The sequence below is a fragment of the Callithrix jacchus genome, chromosome 10 (genome assembly GCF_049354715.1).
Source record: "Callithrix jacchus isolate 240 chromosome 10, calJac240_pri, whole genome shotgun sequence".
Taxonomy (NCBI): domain Eukaryota; kingdom Metazoa; phylum Chordata; class Mammalia; order Primates; family Cebidae; genus Callithrix; species Callithrix jacchus.
The window spans coordinates 117864397-117879049 of NC_133511.1; the positions used below are offsets into that span (position 1 = coordinate 117864397).

General features: G+C 55.8%; 2 protein-coding genes across 4 annotated transcripts; one reads left to right on the forward strand and one right to left on the reverse strand.

Moving 5' to 3' along the window:
* The first annotated feature begins 136 nt into the window (after positions 1 to 136).
* On the forward strand, positions 137 to 9779 carry CCDC86 (coiled-coil domain containing 86). Of its 3 annotated transcripts, none has more exons than XM_054240950.2 (5): positions 137 to 949; positions 5414 to 5533; positions 6624 to 6753; positions 8648 to 8722; positions 8910 to 9779. In XM_054240950.2, exons 1-5 carry the CDS (start codon positions 192 to 194, stop codon positions 9027 to 9029), a joined length of 1203 nt encoding a protein of 400 aa, XP_054096925.1. In that variant the 5' UTR covers positions 137 to 191; the 3' UTR covers positions 9030 to 9779. The 3 variants fall into 3 exon arrangements, with proteins under 3 accessions (XP_054096925.1, XP_054096926.1, XP_002755427.1); XM_054240951.2 differs by having other exon boundaries at positions 5435 to 5533; XM_002755381.6 differs by lacking the exon at positions 5414 to 5533.
* On the reverse strand, positions 9631 to 14653 carry PTGDR2 (prostaglandin D2 receptor 2). The gene is made up of 2 exons (XM_035262837.3): positions 14552 to 14653; positions 9631 to 12404 (listed from the first exon to the last, which is right to left on the reverse strand). Exon 2 carries the CDS (start codon positions 12396 to 12398, stop codon positions 11202 to 11204), a length of 1197 nt encoding a protein of 398 aa, XP_035118728.1. The 5' UTR covers positions 12399 to 12404; positions 14552 to 14653; the 3' UTR covers positions 9631 to 11201.

Sequence of the window (14653 nt, forward strand, 5' to 3'; positions counted from 1 at the left end):
TGCGCATGCGCATGCTAAACCTCACCCCCCCCCCCCCCCAGTCCCCCACTCCACCCCTCACCAACATGGCCGCTACAGCAACAGCCCCTCCTGCGCGTTACGGACGTAGCGAGTCGTGACGTCATAGGAAAGCGCCGGTTGTCGGCGGGGGCTACACGTGTACATGGGTTTGGAAACTTACCGGCTGAGCCATGGACACACCGCTAAGGCGCAGTCGACGGCTGGAAGGCCTACGGCCCGAATGCTCCGAGAGCCTCACCTTAGTTTCGCGGGCGAGACGGGCCCTTGTGGAGTTCGCGTCGAACCCAGAAGAAACGAGGGAGTCCGGGTCTCCTCCAAGTGTGCAGCAAGCTGGCCTGGGCTCCCCCGAAAGGCCGCCGGAGACAAGCCCAGGATCACCCAGTCTGCAGCGGGGTGCAGGCTTGGAGTCCCCCCAAGGGCACCCAGAGCCAGGCCCAAGCTCCCCCCAGCGTCAGCAAGACCTACACCCGGAGTCGCCTCAAAGACAGCCGGAGTCCAGTCCTGAATCCCCACGATGTCAGCCGAAGCCAAGTGAGGAAGCGCCAAAGTGTTCTCAAGGCCAGGGAGTACTGGCCTCTGAGTTGGCCCAGAATAAGGAGGAGCTGACCCCGGGGTTCCCCCAGCATCAGCTACCGCCGGGCCCAGAATCACCAGAGCCTTACCCCGGTCAGCAAGCTCCCGGTCCGGAGCCCTCGCAGCCACTACTGGAGCTGACACCCGAAACACCTGGCTCCCCCCGGGGTCAGCACGAGCCGAGCAAGCCACCTCCAGCTGGAGAGACGGTGACAGGCGTCTTCGGGGCAAAGAAGCGAAAAGGTTCTTCATCCCAAGCCCCAGCGTCCAAGAAGTTGAAGGAAGAGAAGCTTCCTGTGATCCCAAAGGGGAAGCCCAAATCGGGGCGAGTGTGGAAGGACCGCTCCAAGAAAAGGTGAAGTAGGGGACAGCATGGACAGGGGTGGGGTTCTTTTTAGTGTTGTGAACTTGCCTTTCCCTGCTGCAGCCTGGAGAACAGCCCCGGGGTTAGAGAGAGCTCACGTTAATGGGGGTGTCAGCAAACGGGTCATTACAGTCAGAATGTGGTAAAATGCCCTGGGATCCGGGGGCGGGTGGGACCAGGCCCTCAAAGATCAATTTCTCTGATGCCTTTCCTCCTCAGGGTCCCTATGGGCCTCTCCTGTAGTGCCTCAGTCGTGTATTCCTTCTGCAGACATTTACCGTTGTTTGCCCTCTCCAGTGAGGGAGGCAGAAGCAAGTAAACCAGCCATTACTTGATCAAAGCAGTGAGGTCTTCAATATAATCTGCTAGTTATTTGCCTTTATGATAAAAACTATTACTGAGAGCTGATTATATAGGACATAGTGCTAAGCACTTTAATAAGGATTTACCAGTCAACAGCCTTTCAAACATGGAACAGCGTGTACCATCACACTTACTCTGCACATCAGCCCTGTGAAGCAGGTGGTGTTATCATTCCTGTTTTTCTGTGTGAGGAAACCGAGGCTAACTGAGTGGTCAGCACAGGACCTGAGCACAGATCTGATTCTGAAGCCTATGTGCAAAACCCTTTACCCAATCGCAGTAGATCCACCTTGAATTGGATTACAACCTTCTTAAGGGCAGGCATGAGATCTTTCTTGTCTTTCTGTGCCAAGGGCATAGTAAATGCTCAATAAATGCTTGTTTAATGAAAGAACAAAGTGGCTCCTCTGAAGAAGGAAGAGTTTAGGCTGAACCGAGGCTAACTGAGTGGTCAGCACAGGACCTGAGCACAGATCTGATTCTGAAGCCTATGTGCAAAACCCTTTACCCAATCGCAGTAGATCCACCTTGAATTGGATTACAACCTTCTTAAGGGCAGGCATGAGATCTTTCTTGTCTTTCTGTGCCAAGGGCATAGTAAATGCTCAATAAATGCTTGTTTAATGAAAGAACAAAGTGGCTCCTCTGAAGAAGGAAGAGTTTAGGCTGAACCGAGGCTAATTGAGTGGTCAGCACAGGACCTGAGCACAGATCTGATTCTGAAGCCTATGTGCAAAACCCTTTACCCAATCGCAGTAGATCCACCTTGAATTGGATTACAACCTTCTTAAGGGCAGGCATGAGATCTTTCTTGTCTTTCTGTGCCAAGAGCATAGTAAATGCTCAATAAATGCTTGTTTAATGAAGGAACAAAGTGGCTCGTCTGAAGAAGGAAGAGTTTAGGCTGCCTTGAAGGAGAAGTGTGGGGTTCAATTCAATTGGAGCTAATGGGAACCGCAGGGGAGAGGCGGGGATGCGTGCCTGTGAGGGACCTTGAGGAAGGAGGGTGTCTAAGGAAGAAGCTGACTCTGGGCCAGGTTTTGTGCTAGGCCTTTTTCTTGTACCCTTAAAACCCTAGGCAGTGAATATTATCCCCCACCTCTCATTAAACAGAAGAAACTGAGGCTTCCGGAGTAATTTACTGCCAGTCTCCCATGAGAGAGAGACTTTGAAGCTAGAGTGACTGTCGATGTTGGAGAAGTGGATGATGGCACTACCCATCTGCCCTGTCCCAGCAGGTCACAGGAGAATGGCAGGGCCACTGATGGCCATGTGGAACTGGAGGAGGCTGGTTCAGGTGGGAGGAGGGTGATGAGCAGGTTGAGCGGTGGAGCCTGGGGTCCTGGTACTCAGCTGCAGGTGGGGAGACGGGCTTGCTGAGCTGGACAGGGCCGGGTCCACGCACAGGTGGGGAGAAGGGAGGGACCCGCACAAGACATGGGATCAGCAGCTGGAGGAGAGTAGGAGGCCACAGATCACTTGACCAAGAAGTCCGGAGGGAGGGTATGTGTACAGCTCCCTGCCCAACTGCAGACCCTTCCTGACTCACTATTGCTCGTTCAGAGCATGCACTCCAGCCTCCTTAATGAGGCCAACAGGCCCACCCTCCTCTTCCCTCCATCACTGGAGCTTCCACACCGACGTCCCTTCCATATTCCTCCCGTGTGACATTCCCTCCTTCCTCAGCACCTTCACATGTGCAGTTCTGTCTGAAAGGCTCTTCCCTGGCCAATCCCCCACTCATGTTTCAGGGCTCAGCTCAAAAGTCACCTCTGAAAAGCCTCTTTGGCCTGTCCCACCAGGGTTAAGTCCCCATGCTTTACGTCATCACTGTGCCCTGTACTTCTCCTTTGTAACACCTCCATTTGCACAGATGCTTATTTATTTGTGTGACTCTTACTGACTGCCTGTTTTCCTTTAAACCAGAGGCTCCATGAGAGTGGGGACTTGCCTATCATCATGAGATCTCCCAGAGCCCAGCACAGGGTAGGCACTAAGCTGAGCAAGTTATGAATGAGGACAGAGGTAGTTCATTCATCCCTCAACCAATTTCGTTCAACATGGCTGTGAACAAAAAGTCCCAGCTCTCCTGAAGCAAACATTCTAATTGTGGGAAACAGATAAAGATAAGGACATAGATGCTATTTCAGTACTAAAGGGTTTAAAGAAAAATAAACCAGGATGAGGACCAGAGAATAACAGGGAGGGCAGGGTATTGCCACAGTGCTCAGAGACGGCCTCGCAGAGGGAACCAGGGAGAGGTCTGGGGAAAGAGTATCGGGACAAGGAAAGGGAAGTTCAGAGGCCTTGAGCATCTCCTGTTTGGGAGGCATTCCAGAAATCCTGCTGCTGGAATGAGGGGGAGAAGGGGAAACAGTAGGAGATGAGGTCAGAGAGACAGCGGGGTGTGGTGACCCTTGCAGGGACTCCAGCTTTCTGAGCTTGGGAGCCATGGGAGCGTATCAAGCCAAGCAATGAAATGACCTGCCTTGGGAGGTCAGTCTGGCTGCTGAAAATAGACCTAGGCGGGCAGGAGGGAAGCAGGGAAACCACAAGGAGGCTGTGGAAGGAGAACTACCGCCGCTTCACAAGCTGCAGGCAGGTCTGTGGAGAAGGCCCAGCCGGGCCACTGAATGGATGTTTGGGGTCTTCGAGGGAGCAGCTTCTGTGTGTGGCAAGTGAGCCCAGAGGTTAGTCGGAAGCAGCACCCGCTGCAGGGAGGAAGACAGCCGCAGCCGGGAAAGTGCCTGTGGTGGGGAAGACCCGCCTGCAGCCCTGCCTTCGTGCTCATGCCAGACCCCACCTTCTCCATAGTGCCCCTCAGGCACACTGGCTCCCTTCTCTGAGGAGGAGCATTTATTTATTTTATTTATGTATTTTTTTTGAGACGGAGTTTCACTCTTGTTACCCAGGCTGGAGTGCAATGGCACAATCTCAGCTCACCGCAACCTCTGCCTCCTGGGTTCAGGCAGTTCTCCTGCCTCAACCTCCTGAGTAGCTGGGATTACAGGCACGTGCCACCATACCCAGCTAATTTTTTGTATTTTTAGTAGAGACAGGGTTTCACCACGTTAACCAGGATGGTCTCGATCTCTTGGCCTCATGATCCACCCGCCTCGGCCTCCCAAAGTGCTGGGATTACAGGCTTGAGCCACCGCACCCGGCTGGAGGAGCATTTATTGAGCACCTATTATGTGTGTGTCGATGACATCTCCCATTACCCTTTGGATTAGGAATGATTCTCATCTCCACTGGCGAGACTGCTCAAGGTCACCTGAGTGCTAAGTGGTTGGACTCGGAACCCAGGCCTGAGTTCCCTCAGTACCCAGGTGAACCGGTGATCTGCCTCGGTTCTGCACAGAGTCAGTACCTTAGCCACCAGCCACATGTGGCTGTGTACATTTACATTAAATCACATTTAAGATTCAGTTTTTCTGGCAACACCAACCACATTCCCAGCGCCCAGCATTCACCCATGACTAGTGGCTACCTTACTGGGTCGTGTCCATGTAGAATGCTCCCACCATCACAAAAGGTTCTGTGTGACAGCCCCGCTCTACAGAGACACAGCGCCGTGTCCTGGGTGCTATGTGTCTCCAGCCTCCCACCGCCTTGTCCCTTCAGGGTTCTCATACCCCAGCTTGGGAAGCCCAGCTTTACAGTTATGGGGGACGTCCCCATGGTGCCCCATTCTTAGTGCATAAGAAGCCAGGGCTTCAGAGGCAGGGCCTTGGGAAGGGGAGGAGATCAGAGAGCTGGGGCCACAGGTCACTAGGGCCAAGGGACACCAAAATGCACCTCGAATCTTTAAAAGAGAAAGACCTAACTTCAGTATGTGGAGGCCACCAAGAGACTCTCATCTTGTTGTTACTTATTCTTATGGAAATTTCCAAGCAGACAAAGAGCAGAGCTCTAAAGTCCTCATTAGCAGCATCAGCACAGCTCAGCATTTTACTAGTCTAGCTTCATCTTTGATCCTTGGCATTTTTTTCCCTGAAATATTTTAAAGTGCATCTTAGACACCTTATCCCATCCATAAATCCTTGCAGTATGCATTCTTTTTTTTTCTTTTTTTTTTTTTTTTTGAGACAGAGTTTTACTCTTGTTGCCCAGGCTGGAGTGCGATGGCACCATCTCGGCTCACCGCAACCTCAAGTCTCCCAGGTTCAAGCGATTCTCCTGCCTCAGCCTCCCGAGTAGCTGGGATTACAGGCATGTACCACCACACCAGGCTAATTTTGTATTTTTATTTGAGACGGATTTTCTCCATGTTGGTCAAGCTGGTTTTGAACTCCTGACCTCAGGTGATCCGCCTGCCTCAGCCTCCCAAAGTGCTGGGATTACAGGCGTGAGGCACTGCGCCCGGCTTACGGTATGCATTCCTACAGAGATGAGCTTAGTTCTTCCGTAACTCTAAAATCATTGTCGCTCTTAAGAAAATTCAGATTTCCCTGAGAGCCCTGATGTGCCCACTCCATCCATGTCCAGCTGGGGGAAGAGATTCTTTTTTTTTTTTTTTGAGGCAGAGTGTTGCTCTGTCTCCCAGGCTGGAGTGCAGTGGCATGATCTCGGCTCACTGCAACCTCCACCTCCTAGGTTCAAGCAGTTGTGCTTCGGCCTCCCAAGTAGCTGGGATTACAGGCATGCACCATCACACCCAGCTACTTTTTGTATTTTTAGTAGAAACTTTTTTAGTAGGTTTTGCCATGTTGGCCAGGCTGGTCTCCAATTCCCAGGCTCATGTGATCTGCCCACCTTGGCCTCCCAAAGTGCTGGGATTACAGGGGTGAGCCACGCCTGGTCTTGGTGGGGAGGATTCTGAATCATTACCCAGAACTCCGACCACTCACAAGACTCTGAAATGGGGCGCCCCACCTCCAGAGGCATTCACACCCAGGCCAAATGCACTTGGCGGAAGACACAGAATTTTACAGCAGGGGCCGCGTGGCCTGGACTCTGCAGTCTCTGGCAGGGTTCGAGTCCTGGCTGCCACTTAGGACATGGTGTCTTCGGGCAGCTTTTAACTTCTCCACACCTTGGCTTGCTCCTCTGTAAGTGGAGAGGATAGGAGTACCCACCTCAGAAGCATGTAGACAAGGCTTGAGAAATGGCAGCCAGCATGATCAGGGTTCCTTCCCACCCCATGTTTCTGCAGACCTGGAGGGCTGCCTGTCAGGCCAGCAAGGAGGTGGTTCCACCTGGGCTCTGGGGAAGAACGTTCAGAGCCTGCGGCCGAGAAGAGCCAGGGTGTGGGTGGCGCTTGCCCCACAGACCCTATAAGCACCCCCTCTACCCCTTTCAGATTCTCCCAGATGCTCCAGGACAAGCCCCTGCACACATCGTGGCAGCGGAAGATGAAGGAGCGGCAGGAGAGGAAGCTGGCCAAGGACTTTGCCCGTCGCCTGGAGGAGGAGAAGGAGAGGCGCCGCCAGGTGAGGGGCCAGCCAGGCTGAGGCTGGGGCTCAGAGGGCCATGCTGATGTCTGCTGGGACAGACCTGAGGGGGGGGCTTCCATGCGTGCCTGCGGGACGCAGGTTAAGAAACATTCTTGAATCTGAAGGCTCCAGGGAGGAAGGGCGACTGGCCAGAAGCAGAAGTACAGTCCGCAGCCACGGGGAAGGGAGCCCAGGGGACCATCCACGATAGTCTAGGCCTCTGAAAGAGCCTCAGGGACAGGGACAGAGGACCACAAGCGGGCCTCAGGGAGAAGCCCAGGAGGAAGCCCCGGGTGGTAGGGCAGTCAGCGAGATGGCGTCCAGGTCCCTTTCCTGGGAGATGGCGTCAAAGTCCCTTTCCTGGGACCTACTCATTTGGGAAGGGCTTGCAGATTGGAAATCCACGTCCCCGGTATGGCTGCTGTCATTCTCCAAGAAGCAGCCACCACCCCAGCAACACACATGGCCCCCACGCCTTTCCTCCCCTTCTGTTCCCTGTCACTCATCCCAGAGCCAGGAAGCCCCTGTGAAGGGTCACAGCCTCACCCACATCTGCCAGGCTCTTTTCAGGGTGGGGAAGAGGGCACTCGGCAGGCAGCATGCAGAGAAAGCGGGGTGGCGTTAGTGGGCACCTGCCCCCAGGGGAGGCAGGCAGTTGGGGGGCTCCTCCACTCCTCTAATGACCCCAGGGCTAGAGGAGGAGTGCTGAACGGGATTCAGACAACTCACCCCTAGCCTGTGGTCCCAGCCTGGCCACTGAGAAAAGGAGCGGGCCAGTCACTCAGTCACCCGTCACCCACTCTGAGTCAGCCCAGTTCAGCTTACAGCTGACATCCTGGGAACGGTGTGTCTGCCACCGTATGCTGAGGCCTTATCTCTCTTCCTGTGTGGCCTTGGCTCCCTCTTGGGCAAGACAGAGCTACTGTCCCGCTTCTCATTGTCCACTGCAGAGGCTCCTGCCCAGACCTGCCCTGACCGCAGGAGCCCAAGGCTCACTCACTTCTCCTTTCCCCGCAGGGGCCTAGGCTACCCCTGCTACTCCAGGTCGCCAAAGCCACCAGAAACCCCTAACCATGCAGCAGACTTGGAGCCAGTGTCCCCGCCCTGGCTCTACCAGGGGACACACAGTCCAGGAGCGCTGGGTGTCCCCTCCCAAGACAGACTCCATCTAGAGTCTCACTGTGCCCAAGGGGCTGGAGCTGCTCCAAGCCCTGCACACACATTTCCTCCCTTATCTCTCAAAACTATCTTATGAGGTAGATCCTGTGGTCACTGTCACTTTAAAGATGGAGAAGCTGAGGCACAGACTTAGCCAAGGTCACGGGTTTAGGAAATAACAGGATCAAGATTCGAATCCAGGCCAGAGAGCTCCCGGGAGTCTTCTGTGCAGCACAGCCCTGCCCAGCCCCACACCTTCCAGGATCTTGGGGACCAGCCCTCACCCTAGCCTGGCTTTCTGCACAGCAGCACTTCAGGAGAAGCAGAGACTTTCCAGAGGGTGGGAATGGGGAAGGGCCAGCTCCCCTTTCTCTCTTGGCAGTTGATGAGAGTGGCATGAAGGGCCACTGTCTGCATGTGTGTCATCTCCAGATGGGCACCTCCCGTGTCTCAGCCCACCCAGGCCTCCTGGCTCAGCCCGTCCTTAACGGCCTGTCCTGTCCCCACCTCCCAACATGCAGTCAGGAGCTTCCACCACAGCGGGCCCTGGCACGAGACCATGGCCCGGGATAGCTCCCATGGCCCTCCACCCACACCACCCACCTGTAGCCTGGCTTAGAGGGCCCTTCCCCCTCCTCCTGGGAATTCTGTCCACTCCTACTCTTCTGGGGCCTGAGAGACCAGGGCCGCCTCTGCTCCCAGACTCAAATCCCCTTTCCCCCAAATGTTCCAGGAGAAGAAACAGCGCCGCGCTGAGAACCTGAAACGCCGCCTGGAGAATGAGCGGAAGGCAGAGATTGTCCAAGTGGTGAGTGTTTCGTTTTCCCCCACCCTCTGCCCCACTTGGGGGTGCAAACCAGGGCCTCGATCCCTGCTGCATGTGTCCCCACTGTCACGCTGCGTTCCCAGGCCCTTGTGGGGTGGCCTTCTTCTCCCCTGGGAACTTGGACCGAGGCTGCAGCCGCACTAATGCCCTACCCTCACACCACCCCCAGATCCGAAACCCTGCAAAGCTCAAGCGGGCAAAGAAGAAGCAGCTGCGCTCCGTTGAGAAGCGGGACACCCTGGCCCTGCTGCAGAAGCAGCCACCCCCTCAGCCGGCAACCAAGATCTGAGCTCGGGACAGCCGAGGCCTTCCATGGCCAACTACCATGCCAGACACAGCACCTCCAGCCACTGTTCAGACGCCTCTGCTGGCGCCAGCATTCCAGCCCCATGGCTCCAAAACAGGGACCCCACCCCGACTGGGGCTCTGGGGCCTTTGAAGGCTTGCAGGCAGGTCTATGTGGGACACAAGCCCAGAGGGGGCCTGGGACCTGGCAGAGATGTGGGTGAGAAGAGAATCAGCCCCTATTCCTCCTTCCTCCCCTTCTCCAAGTGCCTTCAAACCAAGAACAGTACGTTCTTCTGGTTCCTCAGTGAGCTGGTGACTGGCAGGTGGCTCCCCCAGTGGTATGTGTCTTGTTTTAGCGTCCTGGGTCCATCCCAGGCCTGGAGGCTGGAAGTTGGGAATCCCGCTTCCCCTACACCTTCCCAAAGGCTGCTCTGGGCACCTCTGCACCCCACTGTCTCTGTCCCCAGCAAGCTGAATCCGGCTCCCCATCTTCAACACTGAAACATTAAAAGGGGGAGGTTGCAGGGAACAGGGTTTTTCCCTAGCACCCCCTCTCCCAAACCAGGTTCTGCAGAAGCCCCAGAGAATCTAACTCCTGTCTGTCCAGTCCACAGCACAAATATTTATTGAGTGCCTGTTGCCTACAGGCACAGTCCTAGGCACCAGCAAATACATACAGTAGAACAAAGTCCCTGCCCTCAAGGTGCTTTCATTCTGATGGAGAGAAAACATAATAAACAAGCAAAATGTACCACATGTCAGATGGGGGAAGTGCTGTGAGGGGGAAGGGATGGGAGGGAGCATGAGCGAGTTGTCAACACGGGGTGGCTGTGCAGCCAGCTGGGCACCTCACTGTTTCCTTTGCTGAACACCTGCTGTGGGCCAGGCCTTCCATGACCTGGGCCTTTTGTGGCACAAAAACACAGAACCAAGATCCCCAGAGCTTCTCATCTGCTTTTTTCACTGATGTTTCATCCACCCTGCAACATTCATTGGCACCAACTCTGTCAGTCCTGGGCTGCAGAGCTACAACACAGCAGTCTCTGACCTCAAGTCCGTGGCAGACAGAGGAATGAGACGCGGTGCAGTGGAAGTGCCAGGTCAGAGATGCAAGTTACCCCTCCTACCCACAAATGGGAAATGGTAGCTGCGCAGCCCAGTGCGTGCTAGAGATGGGGGCTGCACAGATCTTGGGATTACCACTGTCCAGAGGGATCCCACAGAACAGCAGGCCTGCAGGGAATTCTGGTCAGCTTGGCTAAGAAATGACATGCTGTGGTCTCAGAGCTGCTGTGCCCATTCGAATTCTAAAGACCAAAGACGTTTAGTCATTTTGCCCGTTGGATTTGATTAGCCCCAGGTTTCCCGAGAGATTGACCCTGGCATCCCCTGCTTCTGCCTTGGAAGTACCTTGGGCAGTGATGGGTCACGAGGTAGCGTCTTAAGTCCCTCAAGTAGCTCAGAGGATGTCCTCGATCACCGGAGGGTAATTGAGCAAGTGATGCCTGAGGTTACGAGTTTCTCTAGCCCTGAAACTGGGCAAGCCAGTTAACCTCCTGAGCCGCAGTGTGCTCAGCTGTAAAGACGCTAATAGAAGCTGTCCCTTAAGATTGTGGAATAAAGCATCTAGCACAGTAAACGTTGGCTAAATGCAGAGGGCAGGCTCGACCTGTGCTTCTCAAAGCTTTCCTCTCTTCAAAAACACATGTATCCCGTTTCAGGTAAAACCCCACCCCATCATCTGTTAAAATTGAGCTCCAGGGAGACGCACCCGGAGTGCCCTTCCGACTCCACTGCCCTAGTCTGGGAAGTCATTATTAGGAGTTTCACTTTGCGTTACTCCAGGCCTCTGGGAACCTGCGGCCCTGGCTTCGCGGCCTGGGATCTTGTGAAGTGCAGACTCTGAGCACCGGCCCGGCCCCCTGAATCAGACTGCACTTTAACAAGACCCCTCGGTGATTCACAGGCGCATCAAAGCTCAAGATGCACTCCTTTAACTCACTGTTTCTTAAAAAAAAAAAAATTCAGTCTCCCCAGGCGCTTTAAAATGTGGACACCTGGGTCCCGCCCCTCGGACGTTTTGATCTCCGCGGCTGGAGTCCGGGTATCAAGTCGAACCGCGGCGTCCTGGTGATGCTTTCGCGCGTGAGCGCTGCCCTGCCCGGACGGGGTTCTAACTCGAGGCGTTGCTCGGCGCCCGGTCCCGGGGGCTCCTCTGCGGGGACGCTGTGCAGCCGCCCAGCAGCCAGCCGAGGAGGCGCGTCGGGCCCCGCGAGGCCTGGGGGCGGCTGTGGAGCGCGAGAGGGGAGGCCGAGCGAGCGGTGGAGGGCGTGCGGCGGCGGCGGCGGCGGCTGTTGCCCGAGCCACCCAGCTCGCTGTCGTCCACCAGCACGCTCTCCAGCACCGCGCGCAGCGAGCGCCGCAGCTTGCGCAGCATGTCGGGGCAGGTGAGCACGTAGAGCACCGGGTTGGCCACGCTGTTGAAGAAGGCCAGGCTGGTGACGAAGGGCAGCCCGCGCCACACGAGCTGCCGCAGCCCGGGGTCGGAGTGCGCCCGCGCCTCCAGCAGGCTGAACACGTGGTAGGGCCCCCAGCAGAGCGCGAAGGCCGCCACGACCGCCGCCACCAGGCGCACGAAGCGGCTGGGCTGCCGACGGCCGCGGTGGTGCAGCTGCAGGCTCACGGCCGCGTGGCTCAAGGCGATGATCACCAGCGGCACCAGGAAGGCCAGCAGGAACTTGCTGACGGCCAGGGCCGCTTGGCGCGAGTTGCACGTGGCGTCTCGGTCAGGCCCCGGATTCAGGAGCAGCACGTTGTAGTAGCACATGATGCGCCCGTCCAGCCGCGAGATGGTGTCTCGGAACACGAAATAGGGCACCGTGTTGAGCAGCGCTAGCGCCCAGAGCACCAGGCAGACTTTGTGAGCCGCCGCCACTGTGCGGTGGTTCTGTGCCCACACCGGCCGCACCACCTGCAGGCAGCGGTCCAGGCTGATGGCGCTGAGCAGGAAGCCGCTGGCGAACATGTTGAGAAAGAAAATGGAGGAGTGCAGTTTGCAGAAGGTGGTGCCCAGCTCCCACGAGTGGCCCACGGCCAGGAAGTAGGTGAAGAAGGGCAGGGAAGCAGACGCCAACAGGTCGGACAGCGCCAGGTGCAGCACCCAGGTGGTGACCACGGTCTGGCGCATGCGGCAGCCCACCACGAAGAGGATGAGTCCATTCTCCACCAGGCCCAGGACCGAGGCCAGCCCGTGCAGTAGCACGGCCGCGTGGTCGATGTAGCGGATGCTGGTGTTGCTGTGGCTCTGGAGACGGCTCATCTGCTCTAGGATGGGGCAGAGCGGCTTCAGCGTGACGTTGGCCGACATCATGGGGCTCTGCGGTGGAGGGAAGGAAGCACCTAGGTTGACAGTGCAGGGGCCACGGGGGAATGAAGAGAGGGGCCTGGAGTGGGACCCTCCCCAGGAGAGGCCAATGTGACCCACAAATATACTGGGCGGCCGGGGGTGGGGGGATAACACCCCGGGATTGCTGTGCAACATTGGGCAGGTCATTCAACCTTCCTGAGCCTGTTTCTTCCTGTGTAACTTGGACATCAGTCATCACAGCCCCTAGCACAGAGAGTTACTGGGAGAGTTAAGTGAGTTAATACAGTAAAGCGTTTATTTAGCACACAGCAAGTGCTATATTAGTGTCATTGTGATGATTATGAAGCAAATAGTCTAAGATCACACAGAGATATAGGAACAAGGTCAGGCCATGCCAGTCCCCAGAGCACTGGGTGGGGGTGGGAGGCAGTGAAGGAGGCCCCACATGTAGGGCAGGAGGGTTCTGCTGGCCTGGGGGATGGGGATGCTGCCCCTTCCCACCCACAGCACCACCAGACCTTGCCTCTCTGCAGATCCTCCATGCAGCTCCCCACACTCAGTGGTGGCTGGGTAGATGTGTTGACCATGAACAGGGGGCCAGCCCCGTTCTCTGATGGTTGGAGAGGAAATAAGATAAGAGCCAGGAGAGGTGGGTAGGAGGAACTCTCACATGGGGTTCTGGAGGCCCAATGGGGCCAAAAGATCTCTCCCCTCTCGGGGGGCAGCCACAGCAGCTCTCTCTCTGTCCCAGGAAACCCACCGCTGTTCATTCACTTACTCCCTCATGCACTTATCCAACAAATAAGACATGCATGCTCACACCCTCATTGAAAGCCTGAAAGACCATCAGATGTGAACCTGGTCACGACCGGTGAGGACTGAGGAAATTGCATGAGGCTCCATGCAGGAGGTAGAGGGCAGGTAGCAGGGGACGGGAACTCAGGTTGTCCTGGGCACTGCTGACACTCCAGGTACTGTGGTCGGTCCTTCACATAGGTGCTGTCTTTCTGGCTCTAGAAGAAAGGTGCTAGTACTCCATCCCATTTTATAGATGATAAAACTGAGCCTCAAGGGGTTAAATAGCTTGTCCAGAGCCACCCAGACAGCACAGATGTGGAGAAGCAAGTTTCATGCCCGCCTGTGCTCTTTCCTCTACCCCTACTCCAAGGAAGAGAGGATGGAGGAGGAAGAGAAGGACAGCAGGCAAGGCGAGCAATGGTCTTCAGTACTTATCTTTCTAGGGAAAACATGGTTAGCCATGATGAGAAAACCCACTCCCTTCCAGAGACCACAGTCCTTTTATAGGGTGGGGTCCTGGGATATCAAACTAGAATTTTGCTGGCAGATGAGCTCCCTGGAGCTGGGGATCTGCAGATAGAAGAGGAGTCTGTGCTTCCTGACAATGGGCACACTTCCTAAGCTTCGAAGTGTGCAGTGCAGTTACGCTTGCAACAAACCTATGAGACCCCATTTTTCAGAAGAAGAAACTGACAAAGTTCAGAGAAGCACAGCAATTTGCCCAGCGCTCCCCAGCTGCAGCAGTGGGCCGGGACTTCACTCCCAGCAGGCAGCCAAGGGCCATCCCCTCTGCCCTGAAACATTCCCTGCAGGCCAGCTGCTGCTTATCCAAGTCCCATAGGGATGATCAGAGAGCACAGTCTTGCTACGCTTTGGAACCACCAGATCAGTCCTTCTGAGTCTGTGGAGACAGCCACCAGCCTCCCAGGATTGACAGCCCAGCAGCTAAGGTCCAGCTTTGGCAGGTTAAAAAAAAAAAAAAAAAAGGAGAGGGGGGGTGGACAGAGAGTGCAAGCTTGTGGGAGTCCAAGACCTGGGTTTGAACCCCAGCTCCTCCGCTTCCTGGCTGCGTGAACTTGGGCCAGTCACCCTAAGCCTGCTGGTGTCGTCTTCCCACATAGACTGCTGGTGAATATTGACAGACAGTTGAGTGGTTTACCCTGGTACCTAGCATTGAGTTAACGCCTAAGAAAACTTGGTCCGTGCCTCCTCTGGGTATCAAGTCCCCTCCAATCTTTGGTAAACTCAACCTTCTGCCATCCTAGCTAGTAACAGCCCTCTCACCTAGTAAAACTTTGCCTTCTGTGGGTGCAGAGAGGGTATTAGGCTGCTCAGCCCCTGGGCCACTGCCTCCTTACCTGGGCACAGAGGGGTCACAGGATTCCAGCCCTGGTGGCCGTCAGCTCCTGACAGCAGCTAGACAAGAGGCAGCAGGCAGGCAGAGGCAGCAGAGGGAGGCT